This window comes from Psammomys obesus, unplaced genomic scaffold (assembly GCF_907164565.1).
Source record: "Psammomys obesus unplaced genomic scaffold, mPsaObe1.curated_primary_1811, whole genome shotgun sequence".
In the NCBI taxonomy this organism is placed as follows: Eukaryota; Metazoa; Chordata; class Mammalia; order Rodentia; family Muridae; genus Psammomys; species Psammomys obesus.
In genome coordinates, this window is record NW_026596155.1 from 8,158,395 (window position 1) to 8,183,702 (window position 25,308).

At 34.7% G+C, this 25,308-nt stretch overlaps 1 protein-coding gene across 5 annotated transcripts in view; it reads left to right on the forward strand.

The window, feature by feature from the left end:
• The window catches only part of Cnot6l (CCR4-NOT transcription complex subunit 6 like), a 93,704-nt gene that overhangs the window by 59,720 nt on the left and 8,676 nt on the right, over nucleotides 1-25,308 (forward strand). For 4 of the 5 annotated variants that reach the window (XM_055594529.1, XM_055594526.1, XM_055594527.1 and 1 more), the window contains 6 exons: nucleotides 3,317-3,385; nucleotides 7,256-7,413; nucleotides 9,838-9,992; nucleotides 18,052-18,203; nucleotides 20,925-21,152; nucleotides 24,241-24,443. In XM_055594529.1, the coding sequence (XP_055450504.1) occupies nucleotides 3,317-3,385; nucleotides 7,256-7,413; nucleotides 9,838-9,992; nucleotides 18,052-18,203; nucleotides 20,925-21,152; nucleotides 24,241-24,443 (965 nt within the window). The remainder of the gene's footprint in view (nucleotides 1-3,316; nucleotides 3,386-7,255; nucleotides 7,414-9,837; nucleotides 9,993-18,051; nucleotides 18,204-20,924; nucleotides 21,153-24,240; nucleotides 24,444-25,308) is intronic. The other variant, XM_055594528.1, reaches the window with a different exon arrangement.

Here is a 25,308-nt window from a genome sequence, read left to right on the forward strand (position 1 = left end):
GTTAAAAAAGTCTCAGGTATACAGTTTATACATTTGTTTATTCATTCTTCTGTCAGCTTCTGCTTCTGGTATTTTTTCAAGATTTATTTTTGTTTTATATATATGAGAGTTTGCCTGCATGTATATGTGTGTATCATGAACATGCCTGATATCTGAGGAGGCTAGAAAAGGGTATCTGATACCCTGAAATTAGAGTGAACAGAAGGTTGAGTCACCATTTGGGTTTAAGTGATTTTAACTGCTGGGTGTTTCTGCAGCCCCTGCTTCTGGTATTTTAAGCTGTTGATGGGCACCTACTTGTTGAAGATTGTTTTAGTTTAGTGGATTAATTATTTCATTATGTAATTGCCCTCTGTGTTCTTTCTGTTTTTATTCTAAAACTGCTTTGTTAGATATTAACATAACTGTTCTTGCTCTTTGAAAAGTTATTTTTTAGTTCTCTATACTGTGTTTGAAGATGTGTAGAATGGTTGAGTCATACTTTTTAATCACCCCACTACGATTCTACTTTGCTTTTTGATTTATTTTAACTAAAGTCTAGGTAGCCGTACTCGACAACATATATATATGTGTATGTGTGTGTGTGTGTGTAATGTTAAAACTCATAGCTTTGCACATTTTTTTTTAATGTTTTATTTCTGTTTGGAGTGCTGCTTTTTTTTTTTAACCACTGGTCATTCTTTAAGGCAGATCTGTTAGTGATCAGTCTTTTAGTTTTCCATTGCATATTTATCTTGATTTCCTTTTGATCTTCCTTCATACTGTCATCTTCACAGTAGTTAGGATTGTCTAGGATTACATGCATGCTCCCATAACCAGCTTCTGATTTCCAAAGGAGGATTTTGCTAAATACATAACTTTCAGATGACAACCCTGTTGTTTCCTTGGGCTTCAAGTGTAATTTAAGTTGGTGGTTTTCTGTATCGGTAATCTGTTAGGTCTTTGGTGTTTTTTAATTTATTTCTCTAGTTTTCAAAAGGTTAGTTAGAATCTGTCTTGGAGGAGATTTCATTAAATTTGTTGGACTTAAATTCTTTGATTCCTAGTTGAATGGAAATTTTATTCTATTATCTTTTAGAAGACTTTTTAAGCTTTATATTCTTTATTCTAGACTTCTAATAATAGGAATTTAGATATTTTTATAGTTCCATAAATATTTTCACATTTATTTTTCAGTTTTTTGAAAGAGCTTGTGTGTGTAGCCTAGAACATGCTCTGTAGACCAGACCTCATACTAACAGAGATCGCCTGCTTCTGTCTCCTGAGTGCTGGGATTAAAGCATGTGCCACCACCACCTGGTGTATTTTCACATTTTCAAATTCTTTTGTGTTTTTTTTTGTTTTTGTTTGTTTTGTTTTTTGTTTTTTGTATTCATTCATTCTAAAAGTCAATGATTGTTTCTTTTGTAATTTGTACAGTTGTGTCTTTTCATTTGTCTTAGTTCTGGTTCAACAAGGTGGGCTTGTAAAAGTCCTTACTGCTTGAGTGCACAGGATGCTTCTCAGGGAGCGATCCAACTATAGATATAGTACAACATCATAGATAATTGCATCATCGTGGGGGCAGGACTATTCTGGAAGGCTCTATTTTTCTTGGAATCCAAGGTGATTGCAGGTTTATGATAAATGTTGGAAACCTGCAGGGAACTCTGGGATAGAACATTACTGAAATTTGACAGTAAGGTACCTCAAAATACTATCTTTTATGTCTTCATCTTTGAAGAGAATAAGCAGGTAGTTGAAAGCCTCATTAGAAAAGCCAGTTACTTATTTGTTTGTTTGTTTATTTATCCATTTATTTATTTATTGTGTATTCATTTGCTTTTTCTGTTTTAAGTTACTTGATTACCAGGATGTTAAAACTTTACATGGCTCTGATTTTGCAGAAGGGAACAAAGCGAAGTCACTTTAACCTATGTAATTAAAAGATTTTGCTTAAGGTTTAAATTTAAGGTACTTTTCATAAAAACACACACATGGAAATACCATAAATGAGTTTATTAATGTTCTTTTCCAATACTAGTTTTATGTTCTTTGCATAGCTGTTTTTAGAAAATTAAATTAATTTATTTCTCTCTTTTTTAAAATTTGTTACAATTTATTCACTTTGTATTCCAGCTGTAGCCCCTTTCCTTGTCCTCTCCCATTCCCACTCTCCCTCCTTCTTCTCTCATGCCCCTCCTCCAGTCCACTGTTAGGGGAGGACCTCCTCCCCTTCCATCTGACCCTAGTCTATCAGGTCTCATCAGGACTGGCTGCATTGTCTTCCTCTGTGGTGGCCTGGTAAGGCTATACCCCTCTCAGGAGGAGGTGATCAAAGAGCCAGCCACTGAGTTCATGTCAGAGACAACCCCTGCTCCCCTTTCTTGGAGACTGAACTGCCATGGACTACATCTGTGCAGGGGTTCTGTGTTTTTTCCATGAATGGTTGCAGTATCAGTCTTAGAAGAGACCTCTGTGCCCAGTTTTTTTGGTTCTGTTGCTCTCCATGTGGAGTTCCTGTTCCCTCTAGGTCTTTCTATCTCTCCCTTCTTTTATACGATTCCTTGCACTCTCCCCAAAGTTTGGTTATGAGTCTCAGCATCTGCTTTAATACTACCATGCTGGGTAGAGTCTTTCAGAGGCCCTCTGTGGTAGGCACCTGTCCTATTCCCTGTTTTCTCCCTCTTCTGATGTCTATCCCATTTGCCTTTGTGAATGAAGATTGAGCATCTTACCCAGGGTCCTACTTCTTAGTGAAATCATGAAGTTTGCAGACGAATGGTGAGAACTAGAAAAGATCATACTGAGTTGAGGTATCCCAGAAGCAGAAGATACACATGGTATATACTCACTTATAAGTGGATATTAGACATATAATATAGGATAATCATACTAAAATCAGTACATCTATAGAAGTTAAATGAGTTTCTTTATTTTGTTTGTATGTACTGTGTGTGGGTGTCATGGGTACTGTAGAGGTCAGAGGTCAACTTTCAGAAGATTGCTTTTACCTTGCTAGCTTGCTTTCTTTCTTCCTAGAGAAATGCTGGGATTGCAAATGCAAAATGATAAGGCTTTTTTACCTAGGCTCCAAGGATGGGGCTTGAGTTCATTCAGGCTGGTACAAAAGGAAGTTTTACCTACTGATTTTTCCTGCATCTCTAAATATCTGTTAGTTTTTGAAGTCTTAATTACATTCTAGGATTGGATTTTTAAGTCCATTTGTGGGCCATTATAGCCAAATAATGAATAGGTTGATTTGGTGTTAGAAACTAAATAATGACTTTACAAGCATATAGGATTGCTTCATGTTTTTAATTTTTTTTTCTTTCAGTTCATCCAGAGCAGCTTCCTCCGAGGCCATGGATTACATTAAAAGAACGAGACCAAATTCTGCCATCAGGTAGTTTTTCTCGTCTTTGGCCTTTAAAGTAAATTCTTAATTTAGGTTCGTGATTAATAGGCTTTCGTTTTATCCACCATGGGTGTAGATGGATTCAGGCTTGACGTAAACAGCACTAACATTAAGGTGGGCCTGTTATGTAAGGAGACATCAGTATCTTTCACATTGGCACCTGGGTTAGAAAAGTGTTCCTTGTTATGAAGCTTTTGAAGAGACCTTCGATGAGTCTTAAATCATCTAATAAGCACTAAGAAACTTTCTTATGAAACATTTTGAATTTCTTAGGTACTTTGCCCTTCTTGAGAAGACTGCTGATACTTAATGTTTAAGTTAGAAGGGGAAGAGGAAGGGAACCTTATAGGAGAGGGATGCAATAGGAGTGGGTACAGTCAGGCTGGGGGTAAATACGAACAACATATCTAATACATGAAAATGTCAGAAGGAAACTCATTTTGTACAGTGAGCATATACTAATTAAAATTTAAAATGGTATAAAAATAATTTTTATTCATTAATGATGAGCTTGGTGGAAATGTCAATGAGATTGATTGTAGAAATGGTTCAGAGTATTTTATAACTCTAAGAACATAACCTGGCATGTCTAAAACAGTAGTAATGGCGTACATATAAGCCATTATGTCTTTGTGCAGATGAATAACAGTTTGATAGTTTTCTAAGACTTTTAAAGCTACATGTTAAGACAGTTCAGGTTTGGAAATGCTACTTAAAATAAGTTGTGAAGGGGCTAGAGAGATGGCTTAGCGGTTAAGAGCATTTTCTGCTCTTAAAAAAGATGTGGTGCCCTCATGGCAGCTCATAACTATAATTCCAGTTCCCAGGGATCTGATTCTCTTTCTGGCATCCTCAGGAAATAAGACTGCTTGTGGGATACATACATGCAGGAATTCATGCATACATATAAAATAAAATAATTTTTTAAAAAATTGTGAATTGTTTAAGTGCCTTTTAAATTATATCCATAAATATTTTTATGATACTTAATTTCATTTTAAAATTTAATGAAAATTTTAACTTTCATAGGTTAGACCAATCACTGAATACTACTGCTTTAATGATTTTAAAGGGTAAATTGCAGTTAGAAATTGCTGTGTACATTTTGAACAATATAAACCTTTTGTTTCTGAGCGGGTTTTTTGTTTTGTTTTGTTTTAAAGACAGGGTCTCTTTATTATGTAGGTCTGGCTGCTCTGAAACTTGCTGTGTAGATCAGGGTGTTCTCACGAATCTATCTGCCTCTGCCTCCATGTGCTGGTGTTAAAAGTGTGCACCACCATATCTGGCCTTTTGGGTTTTTTTGTTTGTTTTGTGAGAGGATTCAGAGCAAAATCTTTCAGTATTACATGGAATGTATAACTTCTTCTTGATTCTCTTTCTATGTTGATGCTGACAAATAGTGCTTCACAATACAGTTTTGTGTGTTTCATGGGCTTCTGATTTTAAAGTCACCACACTGTAGGAAAACATCAGCCTGTCAAGTAGACTTTGTTCCAAAATTAACACAAATAACACTTGTTTTGGCATGATGCATATTAAATGATCTACATAAAAGAAACATTTACGTTTTCTAGAGTGCCTTGAATTAGATGTATTTATTTTATAAGTGGTTTTCTGTAGTGTGGTTGTGGCCTTTCTATTCTTAAAAACACGTTGTTTGTTTGTTTCTTATACACTGTCTTTTACCTCCTTGGTTAGAGTTTTATATTTGTTAAGTGAAATTAAGCCAGATACTGAAATACAAATACTTCATGTTTTCTCTTGTATTTGAAATCCAGATTTAAGGAAAAAAAAAATCACATAAGCCATGACTGTAGAGAGAGAGGAACTATGTGGGGAGAGGAGGGGGTGCACAGGGAGTGGGTGCAGTCAGGCTAGGTGAGTATGAACAACGCACAGGATGTACAAAAATGTCGGAAGGAAACTCATTTTGTACAATGAGCATATACTAATTAAAATTAAAAACAGTGTAAAATGAGTTTTAAAGAGGTGCATAATTTTTTAGCTCCTTAATCTCTTCTTGAACACAAATGAGCATATTTTGGAAGAAAGGCTTCTACTACTACTATACTGTCACATTTCTATTAAGAAAATGAACAATACGTAGAGCTTAATATTAACTACTCAGTGATTTCTAAAGTAATGCATTCTTAGTGTTAACTGATGAACTAGTAAGGATTCTTTTTAGTGTGGTACTAACTGAATAGATTCTGAGTGTCAACAATGAAAAATACCCTTTCTCTTGTTGAATAGGAAGATGTGTGTAATAACTCGGGGTAGTTAAGAGTAATTTATAATCAAATAATTATAACCATTAACTATATAATAATCAAGACCAATTAGTTAACAATCTTCCAGATAGAAATGGAGTATAAGGAAATTGTAACTGCAACTTAATTTTCACTTTAAAACACTGCAAACATTTAATTTAATACAAGGTAAACATTGGGTTGTTACAGAATTTAGTCTTTGTTAGAGAAACTTTTACTGCTAGACTTTTCTAGAAAAATCTTCAAAAAGTCTTAGATATGAATGAAGCCAATAACAATCTGCCTTTCTTCTTTTCCTCTTCAGAATGGTACTCCAAATCTGGAGAGGCAGAACATGGTAAACACAGGGTGCTCACTTCGTAGTATAGTGTCTTACAAATGATTCTGGGTCATTTCCAGAGTAAACACAGAGGATATAAATAATTCTAATGAACTGTAGCCTTCAGTGTACAAAATGACCATGAATCAGATACTTTACTGCCTTTCCTATTATGGAAAGTGAACCCAACTTCAATAAAGATACTTACTTCAAATGCTTACAAATTTGTGAAATTTGTGATATTGATGGTTCTTTACCTTACAGGTTTATCATACTCAAGTGGTATCCCTTTTGAAAGTATGCTTGCCAAGAACCTAATGCTTTGACTTAGTATAGAATTGTATCCATACTGTCAGTTTTTGTTGTTGATGATGATTTCTTTTTAATCGTCTACAAAGTGACTCAAATGGGTGCCCATGATGGAGAAGTACTGAGGAAAGTTAGGCCTTTTTATAGTTTGACATGCATGTTAATTTGAGTTAAATCAGGATTTTGTTAAACTTCAGTTCCTGTTTCATAGATACTTGGGGGTCAGAAATTGTGGCTTTCCAATCATTGAAGTGATCATTGGTGTTGCTGGGTCTTAGGAGCACATTTTGGGGTAGTGGGAGCATCTAGATTATTAGTTAACTTACAGTTGTTGTTGTTGTTGTTTTAAATAGGTCAGGTGTTTCAGAATGATAATTTTATTTCAGAAATGAACATTAGACTGGCAAAAAGAATTCTCTTATGGCTTAAATTTTGTTCACCCTCGAGGGTGAACTAATAATAGGCCCCAAAATATTAACTATCAATATTTGGATAAAAAGTAATGAAATTAGAATCCTTTAACTGAAATGAAGCCAAAATTTGCTTTTGTTTTAAACCAAACCTGTTTCTCAGTATATCACATGCAAACAGTTGATACTCTGATTTTCAAATTTTGAATTTGTTGAATTTTTCTTAAAATTTTTGAATATGGATAGTTAAATGTAGACTAGTAAACATTAGTGTAATGTATTTCTGTGAAATCATCAAGTAATAGTGTAAGTGAATTGTCATTAACTTAAAAGGTGAATGGAAAAGTCATAGAAGATCCTACCTCTTTGAGAAATCCTGCATCCTAAGTGAAATAAAGGAAAATACTTTATTAGAACTTATACCTCCTGGCATTTTGCCTGAACTAATATATGAACTGTATTTGTGTGTATGCAGGTGTATCCTTGATACTGATTGACAAAAAGTTGCCTAATCTCCTCCCTTTGTCTTTTTCCTTCTGCTTCTTAGCATCATTCACGGTTATGTGTTACAATGTGCTGTGTGATAAATATGCCACCCGGCAGCTATATGGCTATTGCCCATCCTGGGCACTAAACTGGGAATACAGGAAAAAGGGAATTATGGAAGAAATTGTTAACTGGGATGCAGATATCATTAGTCTTCAGGTAACACTATAGAAATTAAATTGTGTTTAACTTCAAGGTGAACTAAAAATAATAAAAGATCTTACCTCTGGGAGAGAGTCCATGTTCAAAGCAAAACTCAAAAAGAATAGTTTCTCTACTTCAAAAGGGGATAATTTTTAATAAAAATTAAAGAGATTTCCACAGTGTAACTATATTGCTGATTGAGAATATATGTGCACCTATTTTTATTTACTGTTTTCTGAAGTTAATCTTGCCTCTTATTCATGTTAACAGCTCCCCACATGAACAGTTGATTGGGATTATTGAAAGATAAAATTGCAAAGACATTACTAGTCATTCAGGAATATAAATTTTACTTAGAGTTGAGTTCATAAGAAACTGTTTTCTTAAAGATGTTTCTTAAACATTAAAAAAAAACTTCACAATCATAAATTTTACCTTACTTTGTAAACTATTTCTAAAATTAAACTTACCTAAATTTCTTTCTTTCTTTCTTTTCTTTCTTTCTTTCTTTCTTTCTTTCTTTCTTTCTTTCTTTCTCTCTCTCTCTCTCTCTCTCTCTCTCTCTCTCTCTCTCTTTCTTTCTTTCTTTTTTTCCAGTACATTTATACAGATCTATACTGGCAAAATTTTTTGTATCTGTTTGATTTCTCAAAAATAATTTAAAAAATCCCTTTCAATTTCTTTAAACACTTTAAGGGCTCAGATCTCTCAGGAGGTGGGCCACTCACAGAAGAAGGGCCCAGTTGTAGAAGTTACATAGTCTCGAATTGGAGAGGAGGACTTCAGAGCCTTCTATTTAATAACATTGTGTTTAGTGAATTTAAGTGAAGATTGTATGTACTCTTTGGATATTCAAATTTCTATTCAACATTTAACAATAACTAGCCCAAAATATATGTGTAGTCCTTTTTAGTAATTTTATTAATTTTAAGGCATATTAAATGTTCTTGTTTTAATTTTTTTAATTGACAATTATTAGATACAGTATGGTATTTTAATATATTTGTACAGTACTTCATGGCTAAGTCAGGCTTGTATATATATGTACTACCTCAAATAGTTGCCATTTCTTAAACATGCTTTAAAACTATTGTAGTATTTTACACATATTCAGTATATCCTGGGAAGGAAACTGATGACTTGCTTTTTGGTTTTGTTTTTGCTTTTTTGTTTGTTTGTGTTGTTTTTTGTTTTGGGCTTTTTAGTAGCTGAAAACAGCCCCAGTCCTGCCATAGCTGCATATAGAGACCCTGTCTCAAAAAAGAAAGCCAAACAAATAAGGAAACCATTTAAAAAGATAAAATAGCTTGGTAGTTGTTTTTTGTTTTGTATTTTACACTTTCTGAGATGTAGTAAGTAAAAATCTTTAAAGATTAAAGGCTCTTATAAGTAGTAAGAACAAGCAGAATTGGGGAAGAGGAAGCAGATGCAGTTACGCTGTCGTTCGCTGTCTGCTTTTGCTTTAGTTTTGTAGTAGTGACATGCTTGTACCTTTGTAAGTGAGATGTAGTTTGAACGATAAGTCAGCATTTCAAGAAACTTTTCTTTTGTAAAAGCCACAGCATATTGTAGAATATTCTGGAAAAAGTGAGAAATTACAAAATATGACCAAGGAAGACATACACTCCTATACATCAAAGACAAACCAATATTTTAAAACCTCTGAAATATTTTTTGTATTTTTTTTGTTCTTTCCATTTAGTTAACTTATTTATATGTTTCTTTTTAATAAAAAGAGATCCTACTATTGGCATATTTTGTTTATTCACTTAGTATATTTTTTATGTTACTCAAACTCAGTATATGAATATAATAACATGAATAAATATACTGTGGGACAGTCACTTAGGTTTTTGTTATTAAATCATGTTAAAATTATCTTTATGTAAATATCACCTCCATATTTGATTTATTTCGTTTGGAAAGGTTTATTTAAAATATGGGTTAAAGAATAGAAATATAGCTTCATTATTAAATTAAGAGACTGTTTTATTATTGCTAGTTCTAAAATTTCCTTAAATTTTAGATTTTTTTTATTGTTGAAAGAATATTTTATATTCTTCAGGTGTTAATTTCTCTCTCAATTTAAGAGAATAATTCATTATTTTTCTCTTTACATGAAAGATTTATTGTTACCTGACATAACAATTTTGTTTAATTATTAGCTAGAGGAAGTAAGTAAGATATATTGGAGTGACCCTGATTTAGGAGTCAAGAGAGCTGAGATCTCATCCTAATCCTGCTATTAAACCAGTGCTGTGAACATCAAGTCATATTTAAAGTGCTGCACATGTCAAGTGCAGCTGCTAGTGATTAGATAGCTGGATAATATGTTATATGAGTGCTTTGTCTTAACCACTCCTTACTCATTGGAGAACATTTTTATGCCTTAATCATTTTCACTCTGTTGTGTAGATAACAATTTTTCTTTCATCTTAGGAAGTGGAAACAGAGCAATACTTTACTCTCTTTCTGCCAGCATTGAAGGATCGTGGATATGATGGATTTTTTTCCCCAAAGTCACGTGCCAAAATCATGTCTGAGCAGGAAAGAAAGCATGTGGATGGTTGTGCAATATTCTTCAAAACAGAAAAGTGAGTCAATATATAGACACAGGAATGTCACTTAATTACTTTTAACTTTCCCTAGTCTTTGGTTTGACTATATAAAGGCAAAGCTAGAAATTCCAAGTGTTATAGAAGTTAAAACTTTTTCTGAGGCAGTATACTGATATTGATGCTATTTAGTGTATTTTCCTTTATATTCTTACTGGAAAATTACTCTGAAAATTTGAGTTGGAGGTAGACAGGCCTCAAGTTACTTGAGGCAAGTCCAATCTTCGCCATCAGAATTATCTCCAAGGAGCAACCAGCAATCCAGCAGCAGGAACCAGCAGCATCGGGGGAGCAGCCACCGCTACCGGCCTCTTGGGGCACTCGCAGCTTCTCAGGAGTCCCTAGAAGTCCACTGTCTGTAGCTGGCAAAAATCATGCCCTCTTAGAGCCAAGACAGATCTTAGTTAGTGGCTATGGACATTCTGAAGCAGCCTTGTAGCCCACACCTGGATTTAAAAGAGAAGTATAGTCACATAACTATATAACTGGGGTTTTTAAATAATCTAAAATTCTCACTATAGAATGGATTTAAAGATACAATTTCTAAAATATTTTTATAAAGTAAAATATTAGTTACTTGTAAACTAGAAAAAGCCTTCTAATAGCAATAAGTGATGTGGATTTCTTTATCTATTTAACAATTTATTTATTAAATTCTTGAACTCTTGTGACAAGTCTGTGCTAGGCATGAAAAATTCCTAATTCTCACTAGCACTTCAAATATAGCAGGAAAAGATAGGAATGTAGGACAGTCAGTTTTAATACGGTGTATATATATATATATATATATGAAAGTTGTAGTTATATGGAGAGAAGAAACAAAGCATAGGACTTAGGGAAACAGCAAGTTAAAAGATTAGCACCTATTAGTGAGAAATGTGTAGAACTGTTAGAGAGGTTGAATTTCATGGTTAATACTTTGGAATTGACACGTTAGACAATTATCTATATACAGAATAGCCATATGCATGTTAGTGCCTATTTTCTATTATTTTCCTGTTTAATTCCCATTATAACAAAATCAGGCTTTTTTTTTTCTTCTGATAGCACATCTTTCCATCATAGAATACTATTTTATATGAACAAAACCAGTGAGTTTGAAAGATATTTGGCCAACTTCTCATTTGTATGTGCCCATTTTCTTGTCTCTTCCATGAATTTTTAAGAAACATCTCACTTTAGATAATAGTGTAGAGCTCTATAAATAATGGAGAATATACTCATTTTTTGGTTGTTTTTTTTTTTTTTTCGCAACTTTCATTTTACTAGATTAAAAAGCCCTTTCTAATTACTTATATGACTTTTCCTGTGTAAGTTTTAAAGTGACTCTCAGAGGTAGGTAGACAACCATTTTTTTTCATTTTATTTTTATAGATAATGAAATCAAGACAGGCAGACAGGTTTCTTGAGCAAGACTACCTGAAGTCTTCCTTCATACTTCACACTATCCACTTCTATAACAATAAATTTTTTAAGGGTTTTTGCTCCCACTCTGGTATTACTCTTGCTTCTTACAAGGATAAATTTAATTTGACATTAATTATCAGTGTTCACAGGAAAATTTATTTGAAACACGTTTTTAAAAAAGTATGTTAACAGTAAAATGTTTAATTAACATCAAGCTATTGTCCCACCCGCTTGCATCTCTTTCCCCAGCCTTGCCTCCTCTGTACCCTGCTCTCTTCCTCTCCTGATCTCCGTCTTTCTAGACAGGGTCTCTTTATGTAGACTGGAGCGTAATGTGCAAGTGTTAGGATCGCAGGTGTGTGCCACTGCACCTGGTTCCCTCCCCCGAATACTTTCTGGATAATGTGGATGACTTTTTGTTTTGACCATTCGCTTTACCACTTTGAAAGGAGAAATTTAAATTCCTTGATAATCTACTAGGGGTGTTTAATGTTTGAAAATAACAGTTAAAACTGTATAGGAATTTTGAAACTGTTGTATAGGAATCTTTAACTATTGTATAGTTGCAGACTCATTCTTGAATTTCTAAAATAGTGTGAACTTTTTAAAAATAAATGCTATAGGAAATATTTGTTGCATTCTTTTTCTTCTTTAGCTGTTTCTTTCCTAAATAGTATAATAGTATAGTATCATGGACTCCATAACAGAGAAAACATTTTGAGTGAGACACATTTCATAAAAGCATATCCAAGGATCCCACTTTGTGTGTGTTCCAATGTTTTTATTATTAAATTTTATTTACATAATTTTCTTCAACTTGTCCCATATCTTCCCCCTTCTCTACTTCTCTTAAATTTTTAGTCTCCTTTTGCTACTATTACGTGTGTGCTCGCGCGTGTGTGCTCGCGCATGTGTGCACATATGCATATGCACATAAATATTAATTGTAACCTGCTGAGTCTGTTTAGTGTTGCTTTATGTATACTAACTTCAGAACTGACCACTTGGTAGTTGATAACCAGTACCAGTTAGAGGGCTCATCTGTGGGGAAGACTTCCTCTTGTTCTTAAAATCCCATAGCCAACTGTAGTTCTTTGTCTGGGGTTAAGGCTTCTGGGACCCCACTTTTACTCTCCTCTTCCTTCATGGAAGAGGTAATAGTGCAAAGAGTAGGAACTTACTTCTTTACTACTTAATTAACTGTATAATATTTAGTAATTTATTATACTTTCAGATCTTTTCACTTGTTTATTCTTGTAAGAAACATCTTAATGTTTACAAAATTAACATTAAATGATAGCTGTAGAAGAGTATTTTGACTTCATATTTATTTTCAAAGACTCTTAAATCAGAATTGACAGTAGTTTTATCAAAAATCTTATCCATATGGTGAAAGAATGGAATATTTTTCATTAAAAGCTAGGACACAGATTATAGACATGTAGAAAATCAGAATACAATAAAACCTTCTAGTGATTTATTTTTAAGATGGGAGAGGGTTCACTGATTGTTGAGCTTAAGGCCTCCAATTCTTTGACCATGCACTCTTCTACTGAGCCACACTGTAACTCCACCCAGTATTAATTTAGCAGGTTTATAAGGAAATTAAGATTTGGTAGTACCTTTCAGCAACATCATAGACATCATTTGTTTTTAGTTAAAGATATTACACAGTTGGATTTTGATTAACCAAATGCAGAAATGAGTTTTGATTTGTCTTTTACGTCAAATATGACCTACAGTAGACAAACATGTTTTATATTTTATATATGTAGTGTTTGCAGAGAACTGCATTAAAGACAGACTTTTATCTAGACAGTAGAAGAGGAAGAGAGTGGGGAGGGGGCAGTAAAGGAGAGAGGGATGGGAAAACACAGATGGGAAGACAGCTTGGTGTTGTTGGACATTTTACTGTCGTCACATTTTTTAAACAGTGTTTAAAATTTTTTTTTCTATGAACATTGGTAATAAATGTCAATTCAAGGTAATTTTCCCAAATTAGGTAACCTCTATATTTTGTCTAGGAAAGGCCAGATACTAGCTTTTGTTGTTGTTGTTATTGTTGTATTATTAAATATAGTTTTGTGCTTGGAAAAAGTGTATTCAGAAGTTTTAGTGCCATTTCAAACTGTTATATTTTTTTAAAGTGTATTTTGATACTCATTTCTCATTGGCCTCTGGGTTATTGATTTCTTTGATAGCGTTTAGCAGTCTGTGATTTTAATTCTTTAAAACAAGGTCTTCATTTTTGGTTTCTAATGATATTTTACTATCAATTAAATGTGGGGCTGCAGAAATCGCTCATGTTAAGAGTGCCTTTTGTGTTGGGTGGTGGTGGTGCAAGCCTTTAATCCCAGCATGCAGGAGGCAGAGGCAGGCAGATCTGTGAGTTCAAGGCCAGCCTGGTTCAGGATAGATAGGGCTGTTAAACATAGAAACCCTGTGTCAAAAACCAAAACAAAAAGAGTGCCTTGTGTTGTTGCGGAGAACCTGGCTTTATTTCCCAGCACCCATGTTAGGCAGCATACAGCTACCAGTTCCAGAGGATTGATGTCCTGTGGTCTTCTATAGACTCTGTGCACATGTGGTACACATAAACACACAGGCACACACACATATATATAAGTAATAGCAGTGAATCTGTAAAAATACAGTAAAGATGGGATGTAAAATGATTTTACACTAAGGTTTTTTCTACTTTTCACATATGGGTTAATAAAAATTGTTTATCTACTGTCTAAGATTTATTATGAGACTGAAATGATATAGGATGTGGAAGTACCCTCAAGAGTTCTCACAGATCTCTCTGTTAGTTGGAGACCATCCTGGTCTACATAGTAAGTTCAAGGCCAGCAGTCAAGGCTACAAAGAGAGACCTCAAAAAACAAAACAAAACAAAACAAAAAACAAAGTTAAGTGCTGTACAAACACAGAATAGTATTTGCCTATTTTTCTTCCATATTTATCTCTAATCTGTAAGTTTGTATTTATAGGGTTAGTTTTCTTACATGCTAGTGATGAGATTTAAGGTCATCATGTTTCATGCTAAATGCACATTAAGAAATTTTCTGCGGTTTATTTTTAAGAGAAATGATACAGAAAGGAAAAGACAGGTTAACTTTTGGAACCTTACCTCTTTCCTCTTCCTCCTCTTCTTCCTCCTGTGGTTTCTTTATTTGTGTGTGTGTGTGTGTGTGTGTGTGTGTGTGTGTGTGTGTGTGTGTTGGGGGGTGGGTGATGTCAGTACATGGACCAGTGACCTGTGTGTAGGAGTTATAGAGTGTAGCTTGTCAGAGGAGTGAGTCAGTTCTCTCCACCTATGCTCTGGATTCTGGTGATTGAACTCAGGTTATCAGGCTTCTTGGCAAGGGCCTTTACCACACAGAGCTGTCCCACTGGCTCATATTATCTTCTCGATGGTATCTGTGTTCTTTTTACTTATAAATAAATTTGAGGAAGAATACTATTTCAGTCCTTTTGTTTTAGTTACTCACATTTGGTGCTCAGTATTGCCTCTCTAGCTTTAGTGTAATCATACGGCGACATAGTAAATTACTTTTTAGACTGCACACTCTTAAGACATTGTTCCTTTTTTATGTGAAAGCTTGTATTGGACATGTTCTCCTATACATGAGATTCATCATAATCTTTCTCATATATATCTGTATAATGCTTTTGTTATAGTTTTGGATTTTTAGTCATCAGTCTTGATTATGTATGTTCTTTTTTATGCCCGTTTGAGCTTCTGCTTAAAATTTGCAACCAGGTGAACATACTGAAAAATTCTTATTTGATAAAGTAGCACCAGGAATGATGCTTATAAGGCAGAATATAAATACCAAATGAATTTTAAATATTGAATAAAATGACAGGCTTAAGATTTTATACATTATCAAAGATTGTTAGCTTAAATTAACAGCTGGAAAGTAACTATAAACCATTCATGTTAATTAAAAGAAAAATTCTAATATAATAGAGGAAGGATGGTGTATTTCAAAATTTCCTCTATGGCACTTTGTGCAACAGAAAGTAGAAGCCACATGTAACATATTTGGTATGTCTTGGATAGTGAAGAACTTACGTAGAATGTTTTCTTAAATATTTATTTATTTATTTAGAGACAGAGTTTCACTATGTAGCATTGGCTGACCTGGAACTGGCTGTGTAGACCAGGATAGCTTTGAACTTAGAGCAACCTGTCTCTGCCTCCCAGGAACTAGGATTAAAGACATGCGCTACCACACTACACTTGCTTCTTTTATTTTTGTGTGTGTATCATGTATGTGTGGAGGCTACAGAGAATCAACTATCCTGAAGCTGGAGTTCCAGTTGGTTGTATTGTGCCTATTGTGCATGCTGGGGACCAAACGTCCTTCCTTTGGAAGGCGCAGCAAGTGCTCTTTACCTGTAATCTACTTAGCTGCCCTTGTTTGTTTTGTCTCCAGTACTGCTTCATACGCTACCATTCTTTCTTCCCCCCATCTTATCTCTGTCGCTCCTAAGTTTGTTTTGTTTTGTTTTACAAAGTTATTTGATGTCTTGGGATTTTTCCCTTTTATCTGAAATGCTCTAACTTCATTCTTCACGCTGGTTGCCTTTTGAGCTTAAGGACCACCTGTTTACCAGTACAGGGTGAAATCTGCATTCTTTAAGGACTCTGGGCTTGAAATTGGCCACATGACCAGACCCTTTACACCTTACATATTCTAAGCACATCTGAGACATTGAGGAATTGGAAAAAGAAGTTGATGGGAAGAATATTATTTAATCTAGCATGATGTAGTGCAGCATTGTAAGCCTTTTAGTCAGTATTTTGAAGGGATATGTGTGGCTTAATTTTCAAAACTAGGAAGAATTTAAAGTGGTAGATAGATTGTTATGAAAGTAAAAAATGTCTTTTAACCTCTAGTGAAAATTATTATGTTTAGTCATGTGTGGTGATGCATGACCTAATCTCATTACTAACGATCAAAGGCAGGAAAAGAGAATTAGCTTCAAGTTGAAGGCCTGTTAGAGGCTCCTGCTTACCCAAAGTATAATTGTGGTTTTCTGGAAATATTTTTTTAAAAATTAATAAAATTGGGTAATTGATGTTTAGTATTATCTTACTTTGGTTTCTAATGCTCTGATAAAGACTATGACCAAAAGTAACTATGAGCAAAGGTTTAGTTCATCTTAAACTTACAGGTGATAGTTCATTATTAAGGGGAGTCAGGACAGGAAACTGGAGGCAGGAACTAAAGCAGAAGCCATGGAGGAACTCTGCTGACTGGCTTGCCATATATGGCTTACCCAGTCTTATACCACCCAGTACCACCTGTCCAAGAGTGAGCTATGCCCTATGCCTTCTCACACCAGCTTCCTACGGGCTTTTTGATAGAGGCTTGTTTTGTTCTTTTTTTTTTTTTTTTTTTTTTTAAGGCTGAATTTTACTACTTTTTGTGTCTGTACCACATTTTCATCATCATTATTATTTCTACTTCTGGTCCTACCCTCCCTTCCTCTTCTCTTATGCTCCTTCCCTGGTTCACTCGTAGGAGAGTATCTCCTTCCCAACTATCTGCTCTGGCCTATCAGGTCTTATCAGGACTGTCTGGATTCTCTTTCTCTGTGGCCTAGTAAGGCCACCTGCTAGGGTTAGGTGATCAAAGAGCAGAAAACAGAGTTCATACCAGGGATAGTCCCTACTCCCCTTACTAGGGAACCCCATAGAGACTGAGCTGCCCATGGGCTACATCTGAGCAAAGGATCTAGGTCCTCTCCATGGATGGTCCTTGATTGATTCATCAGTCTCTGCAGGACCCCTGGGCCCAAAATTTTTGGCTCTGTTGGTCTCCTTGTGGAGCTCCTGTCCCCTCCAGGTCTTTTAATTTGTGTCAAGCTGACAAAACAACCAATACAGATGGCTTGACCAAGTTCACAGGCCTTAAATGTTAGCATTAATTTTTATTATATCTTACAATTCTATTACACTCACAATTTTCCATCATCACAGAGACCCATTTCTTATAATACAGTCTATTTCTCTAAGCACTTATACCAAACTACAGTCTTAATGTAGTAAAATATATATATATAATATTTAGCTGCTAAAAAAGATTTTATTCCTGTATTTTCTTGACAATTATCTTGATATCATATTTAAAAATCTGCAAATAGGGGAGGTAGACTTTATTCTTTCTCTTTTAAGTTGCTGACTCAGTTAAGATTATTATGTACCTTTAAATGTCAGGAACAGTAGCTTAAGTAAATGAATTTTCATATGCAATGACTAGTTTATAAATAGATAGAATTGGTTCAGCTGCTTGCTCATCCTCAGAAGAGCGGCTTTTACTTATCTACTTGGTTCGCTCTTGGTTATTATTCCTTTAAGTGCTAGCTAGAGAGGGAAAAGACAAAAATGATTAGGAAGATGTTCATTTCATTTTTGCTGGATGAGGCCTCTATAAATTGTTTATAGGAACCATATTTCTTGTTTTTCACTGGCCAGTTATGTCATGTGACCATTTGTAGCTAGAAAATGGTAGAGCTTATCAGTAGTGTCTGTACTCATGCCCCTTCCACTGTCAATATCTTAGCACGACAGTGTAACTACCTAAGCCAACTACCTAAGAATATGTGTGTCTTTTAGATTTACATTGGTGCAGAAGCATACAGTGGAATTCAACCAGGTAGCAATGGCGAATTCAGATGGATCCGAAGCAATGCTGAACAGAGTGATGACAAAAGATAACATTGGTGTTGCTGTGGTATTAGAGGTCCACAAGGAACTCTTTGGAACAGGTGAGTTTAGTCTACATAATATTAAAGATAAACACCATTCCAGGTTTCCTAAGAGAAGAGAATTTTACCATTTATTACAAGTTTTTTTTTTTTTTCTTTGAGAACTGTTAAAAGGGATGGGCAAGAAAATATTACTAATTATGTATTTCTTGTGATTTCTTGATACATTCTACAGTTTTTTATCAGCATTTTTACTTAAGAGGTAATATCTGCCCATTTAACATACCATTAATTGAAAAAGTTATTTGAAGTAGATTAGGCTTGATTAGAAATTAGATTGATTTTCTCCTCTTTTATGTAGTTTTAGCTTCGTAAGTGTGAACCCTTTGTTTTTATGGTTAAATAGTTGGCATGTTTTCTTTAATTTCTTTGTTAAATCTCAAGACTGTGTCTATGTGATGCTTTTCAGGGTTTTTAGGTTATTTATAGCTCCCTGAGAGTTAGAAACTCATTGTGTACTTGGCATTATCAAGGTTTTTTGTTGGCCTCTCTGCTGCCTGCCTCGGACTGCTCTAATGTCTGAAGCAAGAACAAGGTGCTAAGGCCAAATTGGTGCACTGCTCTTTCTGTTTGTCCTGTAGAAGAAAAACTTCACCTTGAGTACTAGTTTACATTATTTAGACTATACATAGTGTCAGATTTCTTTTTCTACAGTTCTTTAGTTTATCTATCATTAAACAATCAATCTTTAATGTGAGATTTTGTGTTTCTTTTTTTTTTAGCCTTTTCAAACTTTTTATGTCTTTTTTCATCACATTGTTCTTCTGGTATGTTTTGTTTTGCTTTTATAATAATGTTCTCTTTTGAAGTTTTACCTCTTTAATTTACAGAAGAGTAATTCTAAATTATATGGTACATACTTCTACTTACTACAATATGTGCCTTTCCTGGTAAAAGGGAAATTTAGTGGGCAAATGGCTTTTGGGGGGACACTTTTTTAATATTTAACATAATAAATGTTCATTTATAGCCAAAAGTGACATTAACACTTAAAGGAGACAACGTAGAAGTATTTCTTCAGTTTTATATAGCAGTTTCATATTTCAGTAGAAAAAATTTGAAATATGTTATGGAAATTTCAATAGAACATTGACGTGGAGTGTTCTTCAACAGCCCAAAAGTACATAAACTTAAAAAATGAGAATTATTTATTTCAGTCAGACTCTAAAAATAGCTCCTATTCATTTCTTTATATAAATCCAAGCATTTAAAGTATATGTATATAGGTTTGTGTTAAGTGGCATTATACCATAATATTTTATTCCTTGAACTTAATTTCTTGCCACTGTGCAGTACTTACCCACTTTGCATTTCACAAGCTTAATAGTGAAAGGTCAGTAGCAAAAAATGAGTAGTATTGTATGAACCTGCAGAAAATGAAATAAATAAATTTGCTACCCAAATAGTTAATTTTAAAATGGAAATTGTTGTTCTGCCAGTGCCTATTACGTTTACTTTTCACAGTTTATATTATATTTATTTCCATATCTACCATTTGAAAAATACTATGTTAATGTTTATTTTTAACAGAAGTTTGGGAAAAATAATTTTAAATTGTATAGTTGACTATCTTTTTCCAGATTAATCTGAGTTTCAAAAATGTTAAGTGGCTAACAAGCCTGAGTCCACACAAAGAAGTTAGTAATAAAATGAGGTCTAAAATGAAAGTATCTAGACTCTTGAGAGCAAACAATTCCCTAATGTTTGTTTTAAGGTGAATACCTGCGTATGTGTAAGCGCACTGTGTGCATGCCTGGTACCCAGGGAGGCCAGCAGGGGTTTTGAATCCCCTGGAAGTGGAGTTGTATTATTGTCTGATGTCAGTGCTAGAAACTGAGCCTCAGTTCAGCAAGTATTCTTATTAGCAAGTATTCTTAATCGCCGAGCTATATATCCACTCTCACCATTTTCATTTTAAAATTACTTTTATTTGGAAATTTAGTTGGATAGCGAATTTTTTTTTCATATGTTATTTTCTGTAGGTTCATAAAATTGGTTAATTCAACTGGAAACATCTCTCACTAGAATATTTTTCTATTTAAATAAGAGCCACTTAAAAGTGTTTGCTTGGTGCTGGAGAGATAGTTCAGCAGTTAAATACATGAATTGTTTTCCCAGAGGACTGTTTGTTTCTCAGCACCTTTAACTCAGTTCCCAGAGCTCAGAGGTATTCTTCCTGGCCTCTACAGGCACTGCACTCATGCACAGACCCTATACTCTGACCCCCACACACACATGCACACCCACCATTTAAACTTGCTTGCTTAAACTAAGAACACAGCAGATGAAAAGTGCTATAACCCAAATACTGATCATACATGAAATAATTTCTATACTTAAGCATGTACAGGAAGAATCTATAAAGCTATCTCTAATGGTCTGGCTACTAAATATGTTTGGCTGAATGGGCCACATAGAGTTTGTTTCAAAATGTAAAACTGTCCTTAGCTCACATAGGCTCTAATAGAAATATGTAGTAAAACAGGTTTAGTCCATAGGCTACCATTGGTCAGTATGATCATGATGAATAACTAGCTAATATATCGTGGTTTCCAGAATTGCCCTTTAGCTTCTCAGATAAGTTTGAGGTGAAAATCAGTAAAGATACATAGAAAAGAAATAAAATAGCTATGGATCTTTTTCAGAAAACTTTTAAGGTTCTTCTTTTTTAAGAAACATGAACATAACTTTCTACATCTTTTTTATGCTGTTTAAATTTAGGTATGAAGCCTATTCATGCTGCAGACAAACAGCTGCTTATAGTGGCAAATGCTCATATGCATTGGGACCCAGAGTATTCTGATGTGAAACTTATTCAGACCATGATGTTTGTCTCAGAGGTTAAAAACATTCTGGAGAAAGCCTCAAGTAGGCCTGGCAGCCCAACTGCAGATCCCAATTCCATCCCGCTGGTGCTATGTGCAGATCTTAACTCTTTGCCAGATTCAGGTATTTACATCATTTTTCCTTGCTTTCAGTTTCACTTTTAGTCTTGGTTGAAAGGCCACCTAACTCTTTTAACATATCAGTTGTAATTTGGAGGATGAGACAGTGACTGATTGAAAAAAGCTTAATAAGGAAACTGTTTCCAAAGGAGTGTTCAGGCTTTAAAACAAAACAACGAATGCTTTTGTACTTTAACCACTCTTACTCCTTCTCTTATCTGGAAGAATGGTGGGATCTGTCACCAGAACTTGGAAGTATAGTTATAGGAGAAGGCCAGTAATTGAAGTGTGATGGCTTGGAATTGAATGATACAATCAGTGCCTGCCAAATCATAATAATAAGAAGGGAGCTGGGGAAGAGAAACCACTCTCTCACTTTGCTCTCGCCTTTTGATCTGCCAAAGCTGCCCATTAACCAAGTTCAGCTAGAAGTTGTAGGGGTAGGGAAATGTTTGCATAAATGCAAGATCAACCTCCTGAAGCACAGAGTTCAGCAAAAAGGGGCAGTCTTTAGAGACTAGTCATCACAGATAGCTGTCTCACTAAGTAATCTTGGCAAGTTTTCAGTGATCTTTCTGTACTTACTACTAGGTACAGAAGAATGATCAGAATTCCAGAAAGGTTATATATCATACCACTGGACTACTTTATGCATGAATTTCATCTTTGTAAAACTTTGTTCTCCATTTTAGATTCTGAATTTCAGGTGCAAAACAAAGAATATAAGTCTGTACTATTAGCAAAATATATTCTAAATAAATATTACATATTTTTATTAAGCTATTTAATCTCCACCCCCACTAGGGATCAAACCCAAGCTTATTGGGTTAGGCAAGCATTCTACCACTGAATTATGTCCCTAGCCATTATTAGACTAGTCAAAATAGTCACTCAGTATCAAATATAAAATAATTTAAATGCCTATGCTTAGAATTTGTAGTCACCAAGTTTAGAAAATAACCTGTTCATGGTAAATAATGCTGAAATATTTGCTAATTCGTGGTTTTGACCCTTAGGCCAATTGTTAATTCCTCTGCCCCCTCCAGCCTCCCATGTGTATATGCATGTATGCATGGTGTATGTATATGATCACACAACTCACCAGAAGGCAACCTTGGGTGTTCTTCAAGTACCAACCTCCTTGTTTGTCAGACTGGGTCCCTACTGCCCTAGGAATCACCAAGTATGCTAGGCTACTTAGGCCAATGAGCCCAAGGGATCTGTCTGCACTGGCTTTGCAAGAGCTGTCTACCACACGCAGATCTTTTTTTTTTCATGGTTTCTGAAGCTTGGACTCAGGCTCTCTCATGCTTACATGGCAATCACTTTCCTGACTGAGCTGTCTCCCCAGCCCACATCCCTGTTTTGTAGTCCTTTACAAAAAAATAATTATTTAAATTTCTTTAAAAAGTAAAGTTTTTCTTGTATTATTTCAAATGATTTCCTGAAACAATTTATAATAGCTATTAATATCACTGTTACCATAAACATAACATAGTTCAGTGGCTCAAATCAGACTATCAGGGTTGTATCTTGATTCTGTTTATTAGCAGCTATACATGCTATTCATTATGAATAAGGGGATAGATGTTTTATTGATCTCATTAAAATTGTCTGTTTTCCTAACATCATAAATGCTAGATAATTTTCAGTTCATTTTGAGTTATTCATAACACCAATATTATTTTACTTCATCATATTTTGCTATCATTCTTAATTACTAATAGATGAATTTAATATTATTGGTAACATTATAAAGGGGATGAAAGACATGTATTTGCAGCTTCGATGGAGACTTTTTGAAGCTGCTACCCTTTTTGCTTTTAGACACATCTGACATTTTTGGTCTCTGGCATTTAATGTTACTTAGACATAATATGTTCTTCTCAGGTGTCAGACTAAAAGTCATACTAGCTCAAAGTAAGTGAGGGCCTGGAGAGCTGGCTCAGTGATTAGAGCACTGTCTGTTCTCTTTGAGGTTTGTGGTTTGATTCCTAGACCCACATGGTGGCTTACAACTATCAGTAATGCTAATTTCAGGAAACCTGACAACTTCTTCTGACCTCTGGGGGAACCAGGCATGTGTGTGATACACAGACTTGCAACCAAAACACTCATATACATAAACTAGTAAAGTAATAATTAAAAAAAAAAGTAAGTCAGATGTGATGATTTACACCCTTAATCTCAGCACTCGGGAGGCAGAGGTAGGCAGATTGCTGTGAATTTGAAGCCAGCCTAAACTACGAAGCGAGATCGGGACAGGTAAGGCTACTCAGAGAAACCCTGTCTCAAAATGACGATGATGATGATGGTGATGGGGGTGATTTTCTAAGTTAACCCTGGACATTGACTTGTTGAAAAATCTGTGTTTATTTCAAATGATTAGTTTTGTTTTGTTTTTCGAGACAGGGTTTCCCTGGGTAGCCTTGGCTGTCCTGGAATTGCTTTGTAGACCAGGCTGGCCTCGAACTCATAGCATCTGCCTGCCTCTGCTTCCCAAGTCCTGGGATTAAAGGCATGGTAATTGTTTTTTTTTTTTTTTTTTATAAGTGTTCTTTTTATATATTTACAATGTTAATTGACTACTGTGACTATTGTTAAAGAGATAGTGGTTTAGAGTACAGTTACCAAAGCACACAAGGTCAAAACCTTTCTGGTGAAATCATCTGAACCTGAAGAACTGCTAAGATTGACAATATTCTTAAGTGATCCTGATACTATGTTCTGGAATAGGCAAATGCCTTTTAATGTAGTTAAGCTATATGAAATTGCTGCTGTTTTAAAAATTAAAAATTTAAAACACCAGCAACAAGAACACTTTTTTGTTTGTTTTGTTTCTGAGACAGACTCTTATTATGCAGCCCTGGCTTGCCTAGAACTTCCTGTGTAGACCAAGCTGGCCTGGAACCCAGAGAAGCCTGCCTTTCTGCTTCTTGGGTGCTAGGATTAAAGACATGTACTACCAAGCCCAGCTGAGGTTTCATAGGACTTAATCAAACCTGATGTGTCTATAGAGTACAGTGATACTCTTCAGTGATACATTTTGCACTAAATATTATCAGGCATTGTTTCTTTCTTTATTGTGCTAGGTGTTGTGGAATATTTAAGCAATGGAGGAGTAGCTGACAACCATAAAGACTTCAAGGAACTAAGGTACAATGAGTGTCTTATGAACTTCAGCTGTAGTGGAAAGAATGGAAGCTCAGAAGGGAGAATCACACATGGCTTCCAACTTAAGAGCGCCTATGAAAATAACTTGATGCCTTATACCAATTACACCTTTGATTTCAAAGTAAGTAGCAGTCTCTGGACTGGCATATGAACTATTTCAAATGAAAGCATGTAAAAATTATAAACCCTGTGAGTAAGAGTTTGCAGGGTTCTGCCCTCTGCCAGCACCAGGCACACAAATGTTCCACAGACATACATGCAGGCAAAATACCTATGTACATAAAATAAAAGAAGAATTAGCACGGATTCAAAAACAGACAGAAAAACACAAAAATGTCTGGTTTAAATACACAGCTAAGGTCTGGAGAGATGTCTCAGCTGTTAGAGGCCAGGCTCACAACCATAAATAAATAACATAGCTAAACAAAGAAAAAATTTTGTTAGGTTTTGTGGTTATTATATCATTTGAATTATTTTTAAACTTTTGTTCACATTTCAGATATTAATGATATCCAATATTTCTAAAATTTTTTTACTCTGTAAGGCACTGTTAAAAGCACTTGGGTATATATTAATATAGAAAATCTAGATAATAATATAGATAGTATTAATTCTCTTAACCTACTCACATACCAAAAAAACAATAACAACTAATTACTGAACACTTATTTTGGGGAACTTTTATTTTGGTTCTTCTGGGGTATGCTTGCAAAATTACATATTACATTAAATCTATATTAATTAAGCCAAAGATCATTTTTCTTATAGCTCTTCTCTTTACCTCTGTTTGACTTTCTATCATTTCCAGAGTGAATTGTATGTCTTGTTCTATCATATATATATATATATATATATATATATTAGTGTAGAGCCTAGAGAAGTTACAGGGTAATACAAAAGGAAAATATTAAGTAGGCTTGTTCACATCTTCAATAACCTCTTCCTTCCTTCCTTCCTTCCTTCCTTCCTTCCTTCCTTCCTTCCTT